Below are 23,689 nucleotides of genomic sequence, written 5' to 3'. Positions count from 1 at the left end.
TTTGACTATGGGATGGCAACCCCATCCCTCATCTGATGTCCTGTCTTTCTACTGGATGTGGACTCTGCAAGTTCCCTCTCCCCACTGTTGGGATTCTCATCTAAGGTCCCTCTCTTTGAGTTCTAAGAATCTCTCACCTCCCAGGTCTCCTGTACATTCTAGAGGGACCCCTACATCCTACCTCCCGAGGTTGCCTGTTTCCATTCTTCCTGATGGCCCTCAGGGCTTCAGTTCTATTACCCCCAATACCTGATCATATTTCCCCCTTCCCTTCCCTGTCCTCTCTCCTACCCAGGTCCCTCCCACCTTCTGTCCCCAGTGACTGCTTTCATTAAAGAAGAGTTTTCCTTTCCTTGAAAGAGAAGGTCTTTTACATTAGCAATGGTGTCTTAATGGGGATGTAGAGTACTAGAAGGGCCCTAGGAAAAGTTATACATTTTTAATAATTACAAAATAGACATTGTCATGTGAAAGACCAGAGTTCCAATGAGTCCTTTATAAAAATGCTTACATCTGGAATGTTAGAGTACCTAAGACTTTTGTCTGAGAACCTGAAAACCTGAAGTTTTGCCTTGTGACTTTACAAACTTTTTTTCCTACTATGGAGAACAGTTCCCACCAGGTGAGTTTGTTTCTTCCATTCCCACACCCTTTAGATTTTTGTCCTGCATTATCTTCCATCTTTCACTGATTTGAATTCTAAATTTAGATTTCTGAGTTTCCAATGAAAGAACTTTTCTGGCACCCATGGCCATGGGTGTCAACAAGACATGAAGGTATAAATAGCTGTGGAGGAAAGCCTTCATCCTATTGACTGCTCTAGCCACAGTGAGCAACCATGAAGACCTTAATCTTCCTTGCCTTCCTTGGAGCTGCTGGTGAGTACCTTTAATGAATAAGTCACTAAGAGTTAACCATCTTTGCTCTTTGGTTGGTGGTTCAATCTCTGGAAACCCCCAAGGATCCAAGTACAAGGAAGGTGTTTTGGACTAAACTCAAGACTTAGTGAATACCAGGAAAATATTCACCACTTCCAACATATATAATCCCTATTTTTTATATAAATTTATTTATTAAATGCATGTGAGTACACTGTCCAATCTTCTGACACACCAGAAGAGGGCATCAGATCCCATTACAGATGGTTGTGAGCCACCATGTGGTTGCTGGGAGTTGAACTCAGGACCTCTGGAAGACCAGTCAGTGCTCTTTCCACTGAGCCATCTCTCCAGCCCATATGATGCCTGTTTTACTTTTAATTTTCATAATGAGTCTTGCTAAATCGTCCAAGCTACCACTCAGCACATTCTATCGCCCAGACAGATCTTAAGTCTGCCTCATCCACCAAAGCAGTGGAGTGGGAACTACAGGTCTGAGACAAAATGCAAGGATGCAATTAAAATTGCAGCACTGAAAGGTAATATGAGTTTCTCCAGAACTCAGGAAGTATAAACTAGACATTTCTCTCAATACTTCCAGAAATATCTTAGCTAATAAAATGTCTTAGCTCAGAAAAATAATGTAAGACCTTGAAACTAACAGTGGACCCTACTACACAATGCAGGAGTCCATGTTGCAAAGGTTGTTGGCTTAAATGAAAAGGTTAGTAAGGGAAATCTTGTCATGCTTGGTGAAATTGTTTATAAAAACTTCAGTTACAAGCAATAAGAGAGATAATCAGAATAAAAACATTAAACATTTTTTCTTTAAAGTGAGAATACTTTCAGCCTGGTCCTTAAGTTTTTCTTCTTTGCTTATGGAGATAAACATGTCATGCCAACAACTTATCGCCTGCCAAGATTAACGCAAAGCTATCCATTTGCATGGCTTCTCAGCAGATTGTGTTATAAACTGTCCCTTATGTCCTCAAATAGTCACAATCAGGCATCTCTGGCTGACTTTCTTCACAGTTGCTCTCCCCCTGGATGATGATGATGACAAAATTGTTGGAGGCTACACCTGCCAGAGGAATGCTCTCCCCTACCAGGTGTCTCTGAACAGCGGCTACCATTTTTGTGGAGGCTCACTCATCAATTCCCAGTGGGTTGTTTCAGCCGCTCACTGCTACAAATCGTAAGTGACCAATATTCACATTTCCATGCTCTAAATCCATTGTCCTTTGGTCTTATCAAAATACAATTAGGAAATGTGCACAGTTATATAGGATATTTAAAACGTCCAGATACTGGATTGTAGAGATGGATCAGTTGTTGAGAACACTTGCTGCTCTTCTGGAAGGCCTGGGTTTGATTCTAAGCAAAAAAATGGTTCACAACTACCTGTAACCCTAGTGTCATGGGATCTTATACCTTCTTCTGGATTCCACTGGGCATCTGCATTCATACATGAACATACCTACACACAGACATGTATGCATGTATATAATTAAAAGTAAATTTAAAAAAAATCAGATATCAAGAACTTGATTCTATCTCAACAATTATATGATCTACTGAGGGACATTTTTATGGAGTGTTGTTCCAGGATTCATTACTATCTTTCTAGGTGATGATAGTAAAGACCCAGAAGGGAACCATCATTTTTTAAGGATGTCTTAGAATAGATTCAGATTGTGAATCATCATATAGCTTTAACAAAGGGAAATGGGCATGTAAAGATAAAACACTATATTTTAAATACATTATGAAAAACAAGCATACATAACTCTGTCCTATAACATTGCTCTGCTTTTCAGCCAAGTGTGGTGGTACACACCTTTAATCCCAGCACTTCTTTTCTGACATTTTGTTTCATCCCACTGTTTATTTATCTTAATATCTTAAATCCTTGTATATCTTATATATCTAAAGTCTTGAAGAATTACAATTGGAAAAATAGCAAACACCAACCAATCTGTTCTTCATCTCCAACTACTTAGTAAGAATGCTTCTTCCCATCTTATATCTTGTATTTTAATAGATAATGAACTGTGAGTCTGTACTAACGAGGAGGGAAATAATTCCAAGGAATTTTCTGACCTACAAGCAGGAAGGGAGTGCACACTTACCTAGGATATAAAATCACCTATGTGAATATTTGTGTTTATTTGCATGATTGGAAAATTGGGGGAAGGGAAAGATTGAAGTTGGATATGTTAAAAACTGCTAATCCTTATATCCAGCCGAATTCAGGTGCGCCTGGGAGAACACAACATTGATGCCCTTGAGGGTGGTGAGCAATTCATTGATGCAGCTAAAATCATCCGCCACCCCAACTATAATGCAAACACCTATAACAATGACATCATGTTGATTAAGCTGAAGACAGCTGCCACCCTCAACTCTCGAGTGTCCACTGTCGCTCTGCCAAGATCTTGTCCATCAGCTGGTACTAGGTGTCTTGTGTCTGGCTGGGGCAACACCCTGAGCTCTGGCAGTAAGTACCACTGGGACTTGATTACCAAGTGTGAGAAGACTAGAGATGAAAAGCACGGTGGGGGGCAAGGTGGTCCAAATTCTCACTCAAGGGAAGTTTCTCTAAGGAGAGAGGCATATGTAGGCAGTGTTAACATGCATAAATTAGATAGAAAACTTCTGCCCACATCATACAATAGAGACAACAAAAATGAACTTGTAGAAAAAAACACTCAAAAGCATTTAACTGAAATGGGGGAAGTAAGTAAACAGTGGCTAAAGATTTTGGTGTTCCTTTAAGTATACACTTGTTGAAAGCGGTGGACACCAATGCTCGCACCTGATTTTTAAAAAAAAAAAATGTTGTGAATTGAATAAAGTTACTTTCTCAAAAAATGTTCTCCGAAATTATAAGTCACTGGGGAATTTAAAGACAGAGTAGGTGTTAAGAAAGAGGCAGAAGGCTGGGAAAGTTGTTTCCAAAAACCATGGATAATCTATTTTCATTCTTGTGTTTGACAGCCAACTACCCTTCACTCCTTCAGTGTCTTGATGCTCCTGTCCTCTCTGACAGTTCTTGCACAAGTTCTTACCCAGGCAAGATCACTAGCAACATGTTCTGTCTGGGCTTCCTGGAGGGCGGAAAGGACTCCTGCCAGGTGGGTTGATTTGTGGTTGTGCTCCCTCTTATTCATTCTCCCTCCTCCCTCTGCATCTTTGAAAAAAAAAAAGATGGAGAGAGAACATTAACCATCTCTTAGACTATTGGTAATAGTAGATTTGGAATATAAATTTAATTGTCTCTATTATATTGATGACTAGAACTAAATGTAAAAAAGATATACAGAAATTACTACAAACATTTTATCTGACCGTGTACCTCAAAAGCTTTATTATAGACTTTACCTTTGAAAGAAGAGCAGAACATTTGAAAAAGTATTCAGTCTCCCCAGTTCTCACACATTTGTAGGTTGATAGATTGACTAAAGAAAGGTGTAGGTCTGTAAGAAAGATAAAGAACAGTGGCATACAAGGAGACTGCAGCTTCAGGATACAGGTGTAAAAAAGTAATTTCATGGAGAACCTACAAAAGTGGCCCGAGATAATCAAGTAACAACTTGCAATCTGTTTAGACATATTTGAGAACTCTTATTATCTTACCTTTTCTTTGTTATTCAGGGTGACTCTGGTGGCCCCGTAGTCTGCAATGGACAACTCCAGGGTGTTGTTTCCTGGGGTTATGGCTGTGCTCAGAGAGGAAAACCTGGTGTCTACACCAAGGTGTGCAAGTATGTGAACTGGATTCAGCAGACCATCGCTGCCAACTAAATGCCTTTAGCTCTTCATAAGCCCTCTCTTTGTTGTCAAATCCACCTTCCTTCTATGCCCTAAACCACTATCAAGAGAAAAACATTTTGTTTTTACCACATCTGTCTATGAATGGTTCTTGCATAATAACGAACTTTCTCTTGAAATTGCTGCCAATAAGAAAATATATACAGTGTTCTACTATTTTGTGAAGATAATTAGAAAGGATATTAAATATTTCATTCAAACCTAATTTGCTAGTTTATTAATATAGCTGGCACACCTTAGTTGAATATTTGGCTATGATATATGCTTTCTTATGCCCCAATGTGGTAGACCTAGTGTTAATTATTTGTAATAGATTATGATACAAAAAATGCAGAGATAAAAGCAATAGCTAAAAGTCAGGGAAATGGCTCATACTGGAATGGAGATGAAGTCAAAGCTGCCAGCATTCCTAGGTCATTTCCATTTCCATGACAGAATGCTATTTCTTCTATGTTTTTCTTCAGTCAATCCAAAACTCTATTGTGTTGTGTAAAATATTAAAAAGTACAATCCATGCTATGCTGGCAGGGCCTGGAGAGCTGGCTGGCCAGGCACTGGCAGGCATGGCCGGCCTGTTCTCATCTTGTGGAGACGCTCTGACTCAGAGCTCTGAAATCTCTCCACCCAGCTCACTAAGTTCCCACTGGTGGGTCATTACCAGGCCAATTCCCACAGACTTTTGGGTGCACTTCTTGCAAACCCACGCTCTGCCACTTTACCTTTCTCTCTGCATGAAGGAAAACACTACATAAACATAGTTCAGAATCATTGGGAACTCAATCACTGCGTACAACTAACATAATTTACAAGCCATTCTAAGTTAAATCCTCTGGAAGCAGATCCAAATGGATCCACCACCTGAAACGAGGTCCCCTCTATCTATATTTTTGCCTCATCTCCAGCCCTCCCACTCACTCTCTTCTCCTCCACTGTCCCTCTGCCCACCCCGGAAGTCCCACCTACTTGCCCAGTGATTGGTTTCTTTATTCATTAGAAGGGTCACATGACATCCCAAGTATTTGATTCACTCCTCTTTCCAGTCAGTTCCTCTTGGGGAAGTTGAATTAGCATCAAAATACAGACAGCACCAGGGCTATCCACAACACTACTACACCTACCTTTCCAAGGATTCACACTCTAATATTTCCTCTTGTTTTTTTAATGGAATGTTGTTTTAATAACAAATACTGTGTATGGAGATAATCTGGCCTATCTTTTTCTCAACCACACCTCAAACACCAATTTAAATGATGCATTAACTAAAATATAAGCCAAAAATAAATGAAATCAGTTTCTCTAAAATAAACATGTTAAACCAGAGTTCATAAATCTCTGGATCCAGAGGTGTTATTGCTGTTCTTCAGCCCTGCCAGAGAAGACATACTCGGGTTTTTCATTAACTCCCCCTCAACAAACACCAATGCACAGATCTTTGATAGAAGTGTATGAAGGAGAAGCTCCTATGATAATTCCTATGATTATATGATATGGCCATGAGAGAAAACTTAGCAGCACCTGAACATAGACATGTTGTATTCCTGGAAAAAACTTTGAAAAGGGAATGTTTATCTTCAGTGATAAGATGGTACAGGCATTCTGTCTCAGTTACCTCAGGATGTTGTATCAAAAAGGCTAGAAGCAGAAAAGACTCTATAGCACACACTTCAACCTCATAGTCCTAGATTTACTAGAAGTAAAAACTGATCATTCTGGCATTTCAACTACCACATCAACTTTGTTTTCCAATACTGAGAGCCTGATGGTTTGTGACACTGTCACTGTTGGATGTCTCCTCACACATTTTTCTTTTTTTTAATTTCAGACATCCCTTAGAGTGTATGTGTCCTCCAGTTTGCATGCCCCCCCCCACTTATCTCTTTAGTTGATTGTTTTACTCCATGTGAGCTGTCTGCACTTGGATTTATGTTCAGGAAAAGCTTGTCTGCAGTTGGATTTATGTTCAGGAAAAGCTGACTATAGAAATTGCAGAAGTTAGACAACAGTCCCAATATCAGCCACAGGAAAAGATAGTTGAACAGTTCCATGTCCCCTAAAGGTTTGTGGACTGTGATACTAAAGTACAGTTTGGAAAAAAATATTATTTATAGATTTTTGTCTTATTCTGGTTATTGGTTTTGATTTTTTTGCCATGGTTAGAGTAATTTTCAAAGGTATGAATATTTAAATAGGGTGCTAAACAGGAAATGGAACAAGAAGAAATTGTGAGAAAGAAAGTATACATGCTAGAAATTTGAAAAGCAGTAGATAAAAATTGTACATTAGGTTTTCAAAAAAGGTCATGCTTAAAAACCCTTTTCAATAAAGTTTAAGTTATAGCATATCAAGTGATTAAGCAGTTAAAGTACAAATACATGGAGGTACAGAGATGACTCAATGGCTAAAGCACTGGCTGCTGTTCCAGAGGTCCTGAGTTCAATTCCCAGCAACCACATGGTGACTCACACCCATCTGTAATGGGATATTGCTTCCCTCTTCTGGATGAGAGTGAAGACAAATCACTCATATACTTATAAATAAATGGTTTAAAAATACAAATACACATACATTATAAATAAATAAGTAAATGGTAGATTATAAATAATAAGTTATATGTAAAACAAAAAGAAAAGTTAACATTAAAATAGTACAAATATAAGTGGATGATAAATTAATGACAGGGTATTGTGCTAGCAGTTAATGTTTCTTCCTATTTGGGGAGGTCTGACCCCTGTGATTACCTTATTTCTATCTGTCAACTTATTACATCAAATTTGATGACAAACTTCCTGGTTGATTCAAGTCCTTCATGTAGAATGGGGTAGTATTTACAATCTCTTACGTACAACTTCCCAGTAAACTGCATGTCACCTCTAGATATTTTGATAGCAAGTAAACCTATAGAATTTTTATGTTTTTCTCCATGTAGGGCTTCATGCTACTTATTTTACTCAATACCCTAAAAAGCTAATGGTTACTGCTTCTCATATTTCAGGCTTAGGTCAATAAGTTATCAGTAACTACAAATCATTACTCTATTGTATATTATTCTTATATTTTAAAAATATCTTTCACTTTTCTCTATCTGATCTTAATTCATTTAACTAAATATAAGTCACTGTATGCTTATATCTTGTGTTTCCATGCTCGTTGAATGAACCAATGGTGCTGAAAGACTGTGGGGAATTTGGTCTGTTTTACAAGCATGAAGACTTATCTCTCTCAGCATTAGTACTAAATAGTATATTTATTCACTTACTCATCAAGTGCTTATCAAGAGCTGATGGTATTTTTTTCTGATAAACACACACACACACACACACACACACAAACACACACACACACACACACACACACACACACAGTGAAAAAGAAACAGGAAGAGCCCCTTGCTCAGATATTCTAATTAACTCAAATAGTGTAAGAAGAAACTATGTTGACAAAGACATGGATGGCTGCGAAAACTACATTTGTTTTTGATGTAATCAGAGAAGATATCCACTCAAAGACACTGCAGTTTAACACAAAAATGCAAGGGGGAAAAGTTGGAGAAGATTCCATGAAATATATTTGCATGTATACATAAACCTTGTGAGATAGTAAGATTTAGACAAGCAGGAGAGCTATGTAGAAAATTTGAGAAAAATACAAAGATGAAATAGGGTAATAGTATATGTGAAGTTTCTTAGGGAATCCTGCCCTGGGAGTAAGAATAGCCAGAAGCCTGGTGCCATAAGAGGAATTTCCAGAAGGGACAACAGAAGCAAAGAGATCCTGGAAAATTCCCTCTGCCTAGTACTGGACAAAACTGGGAATCAATGCATTTCTCCTAGCAGTTCTTCCCTCCTTGCTGTTCCATGAAGAATCAAGCAAAGAACTGGCATTTCTGGTTATAGAAAAGTAATCAGAACACTGCCTGTTTCAACATTTGATCTGTCAAATGCTCAAGAGTATAGAAAGTGTGGAAAAGCCTTGTAATAAGGAATTAGGTCTATTTAATGATGATCCTGAAAATATAGAGGGAGGATCAAAGTTCACCTGGAAAGGCCAGAGTTGTGAAGTATCAGGGTCTAATCTGGGCGTAAATTCTTCCTTTGGACTTTGGTTTTCCTCCTCTGACCCTGTTAATGGATTCTTCCCAGAAGAATGTTATCACTGGAGGGAGCCATTTGTAAGTCTAATGAAGTGTGTGGCCATCAGCAGTCCTTAAGAATGAAGACAGGTTGTCAGCTTCATCCCTTGACCACTCTTATGATTACCAAATGGTTGCACACAGCTTGCTTTTCAGAGCCACTGGGCAGATGCCAGGCCAAGGACTGGGCTCTCAAAGCAGCCCACGAGACTTAGTGGAGCAGGGGAAACAGGAAATGTGACTCAATAATTTGGCATTTTCTGTTAATCTCAGTCTTAAATGCATAAATAGCTCTAAGATGCTTGCGTCAGGGACCTCAGTGATCAGCAACTACTAGTTCTTCCAGATCTCACTGGAACTGAAATAACAACCCAATGTATTAGCTAAATTTAGGCTTTAGCTTTGAGTCTTTTCCACAGACTTTAGAATGTTTCAGCATGAGGCTATTAGTCTATTTTCTCCGTTGTTCCTGAGAAGCCTTTAACATTCGAATCCCAGCTCCCTGTTGCTTGTTTTCTGTTTGTCCCTTTACCTCCACACCCCCTTTAGCCTCTAGTTGGTGCTTTGACATCCAGATCCCCTGCTGTTTAGTGGTGTCTAGTCATTGAGCCTGAGAAAGCACAGCAGCAGGAGTCTCAAGTTGGGCATTCATCTTCTTTTACTGGAAACATCTCCTTAGTGTAAGAAAAACAACAACACTGACATGATCTAAGCTTCTTTGCCTGGAATTTTGGCATAGGGGTGTGTGGGATTTCACAGTCCTATTCTAACATAGCTCTGGCAGGATGGGTTTTTAACCCAGGGGGAGTAAATATAATATGTGCATGAGGGTCAGAGTGAGTTTTGCCTTCTACCTCTCTAAAGATGGCCAGCAGTATTCTCTGCTTTTTCTGGAGCTACAGAAGCCACATCCCGGTCATACAGTCTGGCTGGACAGGGAAACAGACAATCCCTCTGTGGCCCAAAACAGTATGAAGAAATAGCTGTGCAGTCTCATATTTTCCTTTTGTTTTTTCACCTTGAACAAGCCAACTATCTTCAGCATTTTGCCTTCTGCACAGATGCCTTTCTGACATTGCTGTGGCCACCAACAGGAGGGACTCTGTTCCTCTAACCACAGACAGCAACACTGACCCTTTGGCCATGGCCAGCAACTGAGTGCACCAGTGCCTGCCCACAATCAGGGCCTGTCGGGCCACAGCACAGCCTGCCAAATCCTGCCCAAGTGCCCACTCCACTGCTGTCACCAACATGTGTTTTTGTCTCTCATACTATATGTCTTGATTGCAGTTTACCCCCTCCTTCCTCTCCTCCTTACTCACCCCACCCCTCCCACTCCTCATCTCTTCCTGTCTCTCCTCTCCCCCACATTTACTCCTCTACAATTTCCCTTCATAAAAAAGAAGCCTCCCAGTTATATCAATTGAACACAGCCTATCAAGTTACAATAAGACTAGGCACAGTTCCTCCCATCTAGACTGGCTGAGGCAACCCAGTAGGAGAAAAAGTTTCCAAGAGTAGGCAAGAGTCAGAGACACCCACCTATCCTACTGTTAGAAGTCTCACAAAAACACCAAGTTACACTAACATAACAGATATGCAAAGAAGCTAGAGCAGATCCGTATAGGCTCTATGATTTTCTCTTCAGTCTCTATGGCTTTCTCTTCAGTCTCTATGAACCCTTATGAGCCCTGCTTAGTTGATTCTGTGGGCTATATCCTCCTGGTATCCTGGAAACCCTCTGACTCTTAAAATCTCTCCTCCCATTTTGACTATCCCAAGTTCTGCCTGATGTTTGGCTGTGTATCTCTGTATCTGTTCCCATCAATTAGTGGATGAAACTTCTAAGATGTTGATTGTGCTACCAATGATCTTTGAATATAGCAGAATATAAAAAAATCATTTCAATGATTATGTTTTCTTTAAGACAGGCATGTCTGGTTCTATCTCAGGCCTCTGGGATATCCAAACTCCAGTTCCTGGTTATCAAGGCAGTGTTCAGCATGGGCTTCATCTCATGGCATGAACCTCAAGTTAGACTAGTAATGGGTTGGTCACTCCCACAAGTTCTGTGGACCATTGCTTCGGTACATCTTGCAGGTAGGACAGATTATAGGTCAAAGGTTCTGTGGGTAGATGGGGGTCTACTGGAAGCATTGCCTGGTTAGAGAAGATGGCCAGTGCAGGCTATATATCTTCTTTTACTATAATTCTTCCCTGGAGCCACCTTCATTGATTCAAATGGAGTAACACACAGTTCTCACAACTTGTCAGACTATATTAAAAAAGGTGACTCAAATCCTGACAATTGTGGGTCAGTGGTGGGTAGGGCTATTCTGCTAAAGGCCAGCTCCAGCAGTTTGTGCAACAATCCAAGGAGGGGCTATAGAGTCAGTGATTAACATAAATCACACACACACACACACACACACACACACACTAGATGAAGCATGGCTCTAACAAGCATTAACAACTTTATTTCTTCTTCCACAGCTTATATATTTCAGCAAAATCTTTCAAGCAATATAAAAATTACAATGTGGTTACATTTTATTTTTCTTTAAGTAAATAATTACAATAAGTAAAAAAGAATAAGAAAGAAAAAAATAACAGCACATTCCCCAATGCCCTTACATGATTAAACATCTTATGTATTACAGGTGAAAAACAAATTACTCCTAAGAACCCTCATGCATTCATGTCTAAGAAATTTGTTATAGATTAACAAAGTGTGAGCAAGCAAGACATTTTTCTTACTCAGTTTCTCTTACTGGCAGGCTGCAATTTGTGGTTATAAAGCAAGAATCATTTATTTTATTATTTATCTTTAAAAGTTCTTTAAAGTGTGATTAAAAAAGAATTACAAAGCTAAACTTACATATACATATAAAAATCAGTCATTTCTACTTTAAATTTTCAGGGTACACACTTAATTATTTACAATTTTTCATTAAATTGTATTAGGAAGCTGAGGGCAAAATGGGTACAAAAAAATTAATCATCACCCTGACCATCAGACCAGTTTTAGCAAGAAAGTTTCATCAGCTCCTAGTTGGGCTGCCATTGTTCTTGTTCCTTACCTCAAAAATCCCTTGCTCAATTATTACAAATGTGCCTTTCTGAACTTTAAATTGTTCCCTCATTGTTTTTAATGTCAAAGCAACTTAAAAAAATTTTTACCCCTAACTTTATTAACAATTTATATCTCTTAACTCCTTCTAAGGTTTGTGACTAAATCATTAATCTGCTCCAGCAGCGATATTTGAAAAAGATCAATCATTATTACTGTGAGTGCCCATGACACTGCCCAGGGTGGGACTGAAAACCCCCTTAGTGTTTTCATACAACTTATAGATTGGTAGGGAGGTGTACTGGCTAGTTTTGTGTCAACTTGACACAGGCTGGAGTTATCACAGAGAAAAGTTGGGGAAATGCCTCCATGAGATCCAGCTGCAAGGCATTTTCTCAATTAGTGATCCAGGAGGGGAGGTACCCTTGTGGGTGGTGCCATCTCTGGGCTGGTAGTCTTGGTTCTATAAGAGAGCAGGCTGAGCAAGCCAGGGGAAGCAAGCCAGTAAAGAACATCCCTTCATGGCCTCTGCATCAGCTACTGCTTCCTGACCTGCTTGAGTTACAGTCCTGACTTCCTTTAGTGATGAACAGCAATGTGGAAGTGTAAGCTGAATAAACCTTTTCCTCCCCAACTTGCTTCTCGGTCATGATGTTTGTGCAGGAATAGAAACCCTGACTAAGACAGGAGGACATGACCATGATGGCAACTTAAAATTGAAAGAAAGATGAAATTTCAAGACCTGTAAGTCATATAAAGTACTCAGAAATTGCTGGTTGTTTGTGAGCTAGAGGCTGACTGGGGCTGAGAAAAAAAGAAAAACAAACCCGGGTATGCCCTGTAGTTAAAACATTCCTGGTAACAGCTTAACCTTAAAGATAAAGAGGAATGTGAGGACATAACAGGGCTATCTGAACTGAGTCAACAACTCACAGAACGCTGACACCCTGCACATACATGTAATTTTTCTGCTGATGTTTGAATAAGCCAATAGTGTGTTGCTATGCTGAATTCCACACCCCTAAGTCCCTTACCCCATAAAACCCCCTAGCTTTCAAGCCTCGTGGCCGACATCCATTATCTCCTGTGTGGGATGCATGTTGGTCGGAGCTCTTTAATTAAATGACCTCATGTAATTACATCAAGATGGTCCTTCGTGATTTTTTGGATGCACGCCAAATCGGGAATTGATCCCCACTATGTTCTATCAAAATAATTTTCACATGTCATATGGGTATTATTATGCACTTCTCCCTGCCTGTTTGGAAATTTCAACTATTGTAATTAAATACAGGAACGAATGGATCACAGAAATTAGTAGCATTTTTTCTATATATATCTATATCTACATCTATAGAGATAGAGATAGATACAGAGAGATAGAGATAGTGATAGAGATAGAGGTAGAGATAGGTAGATGGAAATAGATAGATTCCTTCTTTTTACTTAATCTTTTTTTTTTTTTTTTACACTCCAGATTTTATTCCCCTGCTGGTTCACCCTCCAACTGTTCCACATCCCATTCTTCCTCCCTACTCCCTGCCTCCAGGAGGATGTCCCAACCCCACACTCCTCTCTCCCCACCAGACCTCTAAACTCTCTGGGGCCTCCAGTCTCTTGAGGGTTAGGTGCATCTTATCTGATTGAACCCAGACCTAGCAGTCCTTTGCTTTATATATGTTGGGAGTCTCATATCAACTGGTGTGTGCTGCCTGGTTGTGATCCAGTGTCTGAGAGATCTTAGGAGTCCAGGTTAATTTATACCACTGGCCCTCTTGATGGTATGTAATGTCAATATAATTTACAAAAAGTTTTGAACTTTCAAAGGAAAATAAAAATCTTCTTTTCAAGTACTTGGTGATTCAGTGGATGAATCAAAATCCTGAATTCATTGATTCATATCCTAAAGATAACTAGAATAAAAAAAAGATAGGGAAGGAAAACATAGCATAATGATTAAAGCCGAATACAAATTGTGTCGAAAAACTAAATTTTCCAACCGTTTCTATATGTTAGGTCATAAGACAATAATTAAATTTAAAGGATGAATTTTAAAGAAAGATAACTAGGTTGGCAAAATGTCTACATTATGACAGGGTGAAAGGGCTTTCCACCAAGATTTCAAAATAGATTATGAACTTTAGGACCCATATGGTAGACAGATATAGCCAATATTTGATACTTGGGGTTTTTTCTTAACTAAAAATAAACTATGATATACACAGGCACACCTATACTCCTCTGCCACATACATAGACACACACGGAGTAATTAAATAACATTTTTGAAGAATTTATTTATCATTGTCTTAGCAATGATATCAAAAAGAATATGCTAAAAATAGAATATATTATCTTTTAAAACAGTACAATTTTACTGAATAGTAGGATACAGTCCACTTGTACTGTACAAACTTCTTATGGAAGACTAATTTTGAGACAAGTCTTATGCCAAACACACAAAGTTCTATTCCTGCTGCTGCTGCTGTGGATGATGATGATGATGATGATGATGATGATGTGATGATGATGATATTGTTGGAGGCTATGCCTGTCTGAAACATTATGTTCCTTACCTGGTATCCTTGAATGATGGCATTGGCCACAGGTGTGTTGGTTCCCTCATCAGTGTTCAGTGGGTACTGTGTGCAGCTCATTCCAATAAACAGTAAGGAAGCCATACTCAAATTCCTGTGCTCTAAGGCCCGTCTGTCTGCTAGTATCACCTCCAAGGGGATGAGTATTTGTGAATCTGTACTCAAAGGACACACCCTAAGGAATTCTCTATCTATTGGTAGTGGGTCACAATTCTACCTTAAGTAGGTAGCCCTTATAGGATTGGATGCTTTAAGAATATGGTTTCTCTGTTTGGAGAAGAAAAAGTTCAAATGAGATTCACAGAAATGCTTTTCTGTTGTTATAGGAGAATCTAGGTTCTCGTTGGAGAACAAAATGTCCTTAAAGGAAATGAACAGTTCATTGATGCAGAAAAGATCATCTGCCACCCCAAGAACAACAAACACACAGAGGATAAGGATATCATGTTGATTAAACTGAAATCACCTGTCACCTTCAACTCTCAAGTGTCCACTATCTCTCTGCCAAGATCCTGTGCATTTACAGGTGCTCAGGGCCTTCTGTCTGACTGGGTAAATACTGTGAGCCTTATAAATTTTGTATAAGACATTTCTGTCATACACAGATGTTCAGACTGGTTTCATGGTTGGTTGTACACTCATAACTTATGGCACAACAATGAAACTATGTGTATTACTGATCACCAACTTATACAAGTACTACCCTGTAAAGCAGTAATTCCACACTAAAAATATGATTCCTGTTTGTTTGTTTTTAAAAAATTAATCCTGCGAATCAAAGAATCTCTATGAATCTTAGAGACTGAAAACTCTCAATGAGGATTTTTAAAAGAATTTTTATTGTTTTTAATTACTAATACCTGTCTCTGTGGAACTGTGTGCACCTGAGGAAAGTCCATGCATAGACTAGAGGTGTTTGACGCACTTGTATTTCAGTTACTGGGTTGTATGACCTGCCTAACATGGGTGCTGGAAAAAAGTTCTAGTCCTCCACAAGAATATCAAGTGCTCTAAACATCTGTACCATGTCTCTGGACCTTGAAGAATTATTTGTAAATGCAGCTTTTGTTTCTTCCAACGTGCAGAAGAATAAATGAAGAGTTTTGAAAAGAAAAACTGTATCCTCGGAGATAAGGAAAGGAAGCATATCGTCTTAGGAAGCTCAAGGTGTGTCAACAATAATTCAATGGACATCAGCTTCAAAGTATGAGTCAATTCCTCATAGTTCTCTAGTTCACTATATAGACAGTTCTGTGTGATCAAAAGTCAGAGTAAAATCCCCCATGCCCCACCAAGTCACAAACCAAGCACAGCTGCAGACGAAGCTCCTAGAAATTCGCAGAGTTGCATACTTCCAAAGCACAATGGCACAAAATAGAAATCACCAAATGGAGTAAAAAAGGGAACAGTGAACCAGAGCAACAAAACAACGTTGAAGAATAAGCATCGAATCATGAGAGGATAGGAGATAGGGAACTAGGGGAGGGGTTGTATGAGGAGGAACTGGCAGGAGGAAAGGCTGGGACTGGGATGTAAAGTGAGTAAATAAATAAATTAATGAAAAAACTTTAAATCTTAAATATCTCTCATCAAATGTAGCACAATCATCTGTCATATAGCACAATAGAAGAATACCATTTGGTGGAGTCATGGTACAGTAGTTAAAGCATTGTATGAAGAGCTTGTGTATGGATTAGATAAATCATAAGTGTGCAAGACAGAAGCTGTAATTTATGAACATATTACAACTTCAAGTTACTTGGGCTCTTGTTTTGAGATGACTGAGACTAGGATTATTTGTCTTCATATACTCGGGGAGATCTTGGTGACAGAAGGTAGTGCCAGCGGAGATTCTTTACCACAACATGGTGGCATTGAGAAAATAAAGAATGAGGAGATTTTAACACTGGATATAAATACCAAGGCAAGATCTGGTTGGCCACTATATCCATCACAGTTCTACCTTCCATAATAGCACCTCATATTGAGTATAAATGGTTCAAACATGAGACCATGGGGTACATTTCATAGTTGAGTCACAAATTGCCCAGACTGACATGCAAAAGCTCATGACCATCTCATAGTTCAAAATGTATTTTATTCATTTCTAAGAAGCCCCAATGTCTTATCCATGGAAACACCCATGTAAAGTACAAATGCAAAGTCTCTGGAGATGAGAGTATGGTGCATATCTGTAATGTCAGTATTTGGGAGACGAGATGGAGGAACTAGGATCAGACATTCATGGTTAGCCTCAGAAACACGGACATGAGGCCTTCCTGGGCCACTGGACATTTAGTCTCAAAGAAAGGAAGAACAATGTCTGCTGAGACTCAAGGAAGCTTCTTCACTATGAGTTCATACAAACTTCAATCATGTTCTATACTTCTAGCAACAAATGCACAAACCAGTATTACATAAGAAAAACGAATGAGACCAAAACAAGGAGGAAGCAGAACAAAATAAGACTGACACTTAAAATAGCCACTGTGGAAATAGCATGTCCAGTTTCTATGGCTTGTGCTGTCTTGATATGAGTTAATAGAACTAGCCATCTTTAACCCACAAGAAAAGGTATCCTGTTCTACGTAAACATGGACTTCAAATTTTCTCTATATACATTCTGTGTTCCTGGCATCTCTGAGGTGTTCTTGTTGTTGTTTTGTTGTTGTTTTATTTCCACCATGTAGTACTTTTTATTAGACAAAGCATTTTCTCAAGGGATTCCTACAGGTGTCATGAACCTTTATGCTTGTTGACTATTTCATCTTTTCCTTTGAAGTCTGGGTATAAGCTCCTCATTGCAATGCTTCATTTGTGTTCTGCATGTTTGCAAAACTACCACCGAGTGATTAACAACAAATTTTGCCCCTACCTTCAGCCATGTCTAGGCTCAAATGGATAATGCCCGCAAGTTCTGAGGTCTGTAAAACTGAATATGATGAAAGATCACTGATTGCTGCAATTTCCTAGGTGGCTGTGGCTGAATCACATGTGTAGAAGCACTGTTTACCCAAGAGATATTCAGGGAAGTTTATCACTTCCTGTCCTTGAACTTTTGATGGCTGACATATGGTTAATTCCCAAGACATACTACAGATATATTTTTTTGTTGTCTCATGTAAACCACATGCTTTCCATGGTGGAAGTTTATCTTTATAAACCCAAATTTCACAGTCTTTTCCAACCAAACTGTAAATATCCAGTATTTTGCTTTGAAATTCTCTCTTGATTTCAATGATAAATATGGCAAAAATAGGTATAATATTCCTGTCAAAGATTTAGTTCTGCATTACCTTTATATTTTGCATTTTGTAAAGACAATTTCTTGACCATTCAGCTAGAAACAAATTATACAGACATGCATCATTGTAGAAATCTGCTTTGCAGAAGAGAGACTACAAGACATTTATTCCTTGTACAGATAGAGTGTTCCTTACACTTTATATACCCAGCCTTCACTGTCCTTCTTCTTATTAACAAAATGGACCTCTGAGGTCTCAAATGAGTTGTCCATTAACAGTTTATGGTTCCTGGGGTTTCTATTGTTATCTTCTCTAAATTTTCCATACTCTTCTTGCTAAAGTTTAATAATCACATGGGCTAGTTTATCACAATAATGAAGTTTCCTCTTTGGCTAAAATTTTCTTATGTGTGAAAAAAAAAAGATTCCTGGAAGAGCAAATTTAAAAGGTAAGTTTTATTTTAGCATGCATGTCAGCAAATTTATCCCACACTTGCTTGACCTGCTGCTCTGGACAGGAACCTAATTATAATAGTGTAATGGTCATTGTCTATGTAATAGAAGGTAAGAATTAAGAAATATCAAAGGACTTTGGGCTTTAAATGTATGGATCTAATCAGCCATTTTCTCCTATTATGCTTTTCCAAATTTCTACCATTTCCCACAATAATTATAACACTTAGAGACCAAGTTGTTTTACACATGACTCTACCCATGATATTTTATACTCAAACAAAATAAAACAGTCTAGAAATATTATGAAGGATAAGAGAGGCTAAACAAATAAATGAACATTCTCCAAGGAAACAAACATTTCAGGTCCTGTGGCTAGTATTCAATAACAACAATACATACACAAAAGCGGTGGGAACAATGCCAAGAATTCTGTGAATCTTCAAAAGACTAAGGTTGCTTATCTAACATGGGTATCCAAAGAATGATACAAACAAGGTCCAAATGGTTTCTGAAACCGAAAATAGTAAATATAAAGATTTTTCATACTGAACCTTAATGTGACTTTCCCATAAAAGACCATGTCAGGCCATTTGAAATTAAACATGATTTTCTTCAACCACTACAACATTTGTAGGCACAAATCAACACAAAATGCATGCAAAAAAAGAAATTTCCAAAATTAATAGAAATTGTAGCAGGAAGCCACACTATGTATCAATTGGTTTCCCCTTGTCAAGGAAGAAACTAAAATGACTGTGTCACCTGGAAGGCAATAATGGTTGGCTCATTAATTGTTAAAGGGTTCAAATGAACAGTGGGTCCACAAACAAGACATCAACTTCTGTGAAGATCTGTGTGTAGCTGGAAATCGGTCTTTCAAACTAAGGCCCTTGAGCATATACAGTAGCCAGCTATTCATCCTCAAACACTTGAAAAGACAGGGGAGCTTAGGACTTTGATCATCAGGAAAAGAGGGCCAGGAAGGGATGGTTAATACATTTACCAAGATATTTGTCACTAAGGGCCATGCCTACTTTCAAATTCCATGACAAAAACAAAGTAATAGGCTTATTCCCCTTATGGTTGGTGACTAAGGATTGATAACTTGAAAGGAAACGAGATTGTCTTGGTTCTGAGCGAAGAACAAATTAATATTAGGGAGCATTCTCTGAACTTGGTACAAAACGAAAACATAGCCAGAGAACTGACCGATTGTACTAGGATCATTGTAAAGACGTCGTCATTCACCTACATTTATAAAAGCCTACAGATCTCCTTCTGCACTGTGTGAGTTACGGAGCAGACAATGGCGAAAGTAAGTACAATCACCACTGACATTTTGTATAATAATTATTTATGCTTTATTAGCAAGTAGGATACATTTTGGTAGAGATGTATCTGCTATACACACATGTTCAGACTGGCTCAATGGTAGATTGTACACCCATATCTTATGGTAGGACACATGAAACTGCAGGTATTACCACTCACCAACATCTACAAGTGTTACCTTGTACAGCAATAATTAAAGTAATTCAGCATGCGCAGTCCTGATTCCTGATTCCTGATTCTCTGACAAGTATTCTTCCTTAGTCACTAACCATAAGGGGGGTAAGCATATTACTTTGTTTTTGTCACAGAAGTTGAAGATAGGCATGGACTTGGAATTTGTTTTGTTTTTTGTTTTGTTTTGTTTGCCTTTAGTACTCAGAGCACGGAATTTTCATAGGGATGAGTAACTGAAAACTGTCAGTGAAGAAGATTTTAGGAACTACTTTTGTTTGTGATTACTTATATGTGCGTTCCTGTATGGAGGTTTTTGCATATAAGAAAGGTGCATGCAATGATTAGAGATGTCTGATATACTTGTATTGCAGTTACAGTGCACTGTGAGCTCTCTGACATGTGTGCTGCAAATCAAGTTCTGATATTTTGCAAGAACCTTATGTGCTCTAAACATCTGAGCCAAGACTCTGACCCTTGAAGGATTTCTTTTTAAATACAAATTTTATATTTTTCCCCCAGTATTATTGGCTTCTGTGTCACTTACCCTAACCAGCCCTATTATCAACACAGGATTGTATAAAAATCTAAGCTATATTTTAAAAAACTATATCATGTAAATTTTCAGAATATAGTTGTACTCTACTGTTGTCATATTCTGCTGACCACACAGCAGCCACTTACTCTTTTCTCAGCACAAAGAATGAGACAACCATGATTTTCCAGCTGCTTTCCACCACACACCATTCGTTCATAGATAAGCAAACTAAGCATTTGTTATAGAAGATCCTACCAATGCTTTCCCATATTGTCTGGAATGACTAATGACTACTAAATTTATAATGGGATTGTCTCAAGCATAGTGGAGCAAATGAAAGAGTTCTAAAAATGAAAACTATCCTCAGAGATAAGGAACGAAAGCATTATTGTTTTAGGACACTCAGGATGCCATGACAATAATTCAGTAGACTCCAGCCTAAAAACACAAATTAATTCCTTATAAATTAATTCCTTATATAGGAATTCCTTATAATTCCAGTCTTTACTATCTTAACAGTTTCAAGTGATCAAAAGCCCAAGTCCAAAAATCCCCTCTGAAACACAAAGCAAGCACAGCTGGCGATGAATCTGAGAGATTCACAAAAAGTTACACACTTCCAAAGCACAATGGTACAAAATAGAAATTTTTGTTACCAAAAGGAAGAGTGGAATACAAAAGAAGCAATGAACCAAAGCAATGATTTAACTTTAAAGAATAAGCATTAAATCATACAGCTTTGTGCGAAGTGTCTGGGGCACATGCTTTCATCATCTGTGCTCCAAGAGACTTAGCACCACCCTGTGGCCTTGACAGAATAGTACATATTCTTTGTCTTTCTCTCCCCCAAGAAGACATAACTTAAAGCTACCAGCTACTCTGAGCAGATGACGCAGATTCCTGGCACCTCTAGGTCAGTAATTCTTCCTTGCAATTAGGGCTTTCCACTACATTCTCAAGCCGTACCAGCTCATAGATTTCCCGAATAGAAGATGTTCTTTCTTCACATTGGCTGAAATCACAGACATTTAATAATAATTGAGATACAAGCTCTCATAACTCTGTCACACTTGAACCCTGCATGACACTGTCATCATCTCATAGACAGCAAGTTCTTTATCAAGTTGATGTATGAACTTTTTACTTCTCTCTATGACTGCATGTCTTTTGACAATGGAAATAATACTCCCTAAGACTCCCTTTTCTTTTCTAGAAAAGCAACAGGAGGTTTTGTTTTCACACTCCGTCTATCTCAAGAAAGTTCATTCAAGTGAGAATATGTCTAGAGACATTGACAGATGCAGTGTTTCACTCCAGATACCTTCCTGATGGTCTCACTGCACACTGATCAGATTCATTATAAGAACGATAATCTTTTTATAAAACTTCAGCTGATTGTAAAACCTATTCTGTCCACAATGTTGCAGAGGTTCTTTATTGTATCCATCTTACACTATCCTATTCCCCATTTACTCCACAATCCACACTATAAACCTGTGTAAGCAGGAAGTAATAACCATGCCACACATGCCTTTTCTAACTAAATTTTCACTCAAATGTCTTCTCAAAGCAATGAAGTTTGTAGGGAGATAATAGCACTCTTTCCTCCTGGAGACATTAGACTAGTCATTGGTCTGTTAGAAACTCATCATTCGATAAAATCTTGCTAGTGTATGCAATGGTGTCAGCGTTTGGATGCTGATTATGGGGTGGATCCCTGGATATGGCAGTCTCTACATGGACCATCCTTTCATCTCAGCTCCAAACTTTGTCTCTGTAACTCCTTCCAAGGGTGTTTTGTTCCCACTTCTAAGGAGGGGCATAGTGTCCACACTTCAGTCTTCATTTTTCTTGAGTTTCATGTGTTTAGGAAATTGTATCTTATATCTTGGGTATCCTAGGTTTTGGGCTAATATCCACTTATCAGTGAGTACATATTGTGTGAGTTCCTTTGTGAATGTGTTACCTCACTCAGGATGATGCCCTGGTTGTATTCAGAGACAAGGTAAATGGATGCCACCTTAACCTTGACCCGTAGGCAATTGTTTGTAGGTCACATATTTCCCCCCTTGAGAGGCAGTGACTGCTTTCCCACCAGTCAAGTCTCTTGGCTCATTTATACAATCAAATTCCACCCAGAGAAAGCCTTTCATGTCTATTTATATCATATCCTACTTCATTTTGTTTATTTAATGATTTATTAAATGCATTAAGCAGCATGAATCCCTAGGATAATTAGAACCTAGGAATAAAATTATTTAAAAATTAAAAAAAAAGAAACTCATCATTCAAGGAATGAAAGCTTGTACAAAAATGTTGTACAACACTTACATGATCTAACATTTAAAACTTTTAGTCCTACATGTCTGTCATGTCTGTCAAGTAGTTTACTGTCATCAAATGAAGCATAACTATGAGTCACATGGTAAAATAGAAGAACACCATCTTGATGTACTATGCTGTGATAGTAAAGTCACTGTTGAAAGAGTTCTTGTACAGATCAAAGAAATCATAAATGATGTAGGAGTCAGATATTGTAACTCTGCAAACATGACTTGACATTACCACTTAAAGTCATTTGGGTCCCTAGTTTGAGAGTATTAAGTCTAACATTGCATGGTGATAGATACTTGATAGTAAATCTTGGTAGCAGAAATTGGTGCCAGTGAAGATTTACCACATGAAGACATGCATGAAATAAAGAGTGAGGAGGTATTAGCACACAATATAAAACACAAGTAATATCCCAATAGGCCACTACTGCCAACTCAGCTGCCAATTCAACCAATCATGTCAACTCTTTAACACATGAGAGCATGAGTTTCATTTCAGCATTGAGCTACAACTTCCCCCAAACTGACATGAAAACGCTTCTGATTATCTCATCATTGAAAAATGAATTTTATCCATTTCCAAATATTGCCAAAATCTTAAATCACGTTACGTACCTCTAACAACAAATGCAAACATCTATTCACAAACAAAATGAATGAGCCAAAGCAAGGAGGAGGCAAAGTAAGGCAGATATATAACATGGAAAAGAGTAAGTCCTGCAGCAGCAAGTACAGATTCTATGGCATACGCTACCTTAATATGGATTACTAAAAATATACTCTTGCTATTTTTAGCCACATAAACAGGGAGTCTCTCTTGGTATGGGCAAATGCACTGCTTCTACTTTTCTTTCTGTACATTCTGTGTTGCTGGCATCTCCAAGCTTTTTATTGCCACTGTATAATAGTTTTCACCATTACAGGTGGACAAGCCATTTTCTCAAGGATTCCTGCAAGTACTATGACTCCCAATTTTAATTTTGGAATTTTTCTTGGGAGTCAATTGCAAGACTCCCAGGTTTCCTTTTGGCATCAGGGTGTAAGTGTCCATAGCTTTGCCTTACTTTCTTTCTGCATATTTGCAAAACCATCAAGTGAATGATGTCAAATT

The 23,689-nt window shown here is 38.4% G+C and overlaps 1 protein-coding gene and 1 further gene across 1 annotated transcript; one reads left to right on the top strand and one right to left on the bottom strand.

Moving 5' to 3' along the window:
* Positions 1-23,689, bottom strand: part of Tcrb (T cell receptor beta chain) — a 667,076-nt gene that overhangs the window by 522,055 nt on the left and 121,332 nt on the right.
* 2210010C04Rik (RIKEN cDNA 2210010C04 gene) lies at positions 808-6,049 on the top strand. Its single transcript, NM_023333.4, has 5 exons — positions 808-878; positions 1,911-2,073; positions 3,122-3,375; positions 3,876-4,012; positions 4,533-6,049. Exons 1-5 carry the CDS (start codon positions 839-841, stop codon positions 4,680-4,682), a joined length of 744 nt encoding a protein of 247 aa, NP_075822.3. The 5' UTR covers positions 808-838; the 3' UTR covers positions 4,683-6,049.

This window comes from Mus musculus, chromosome 6 (assembly GCF_000001635.26).
Source record: "Mus musculus strain C57BL/6J chromosome 6, GRCm38.p6 C57BL/6J".
NCBI classification, from domain to species: Eukaryota; Metazoa; Chordata; class Mammalia; order Rodentia; family Muridae; genus Mus; species Mus musculus.
This window is presented reverse-complemented; position numbering and strand designations above follow the sequence as displayed.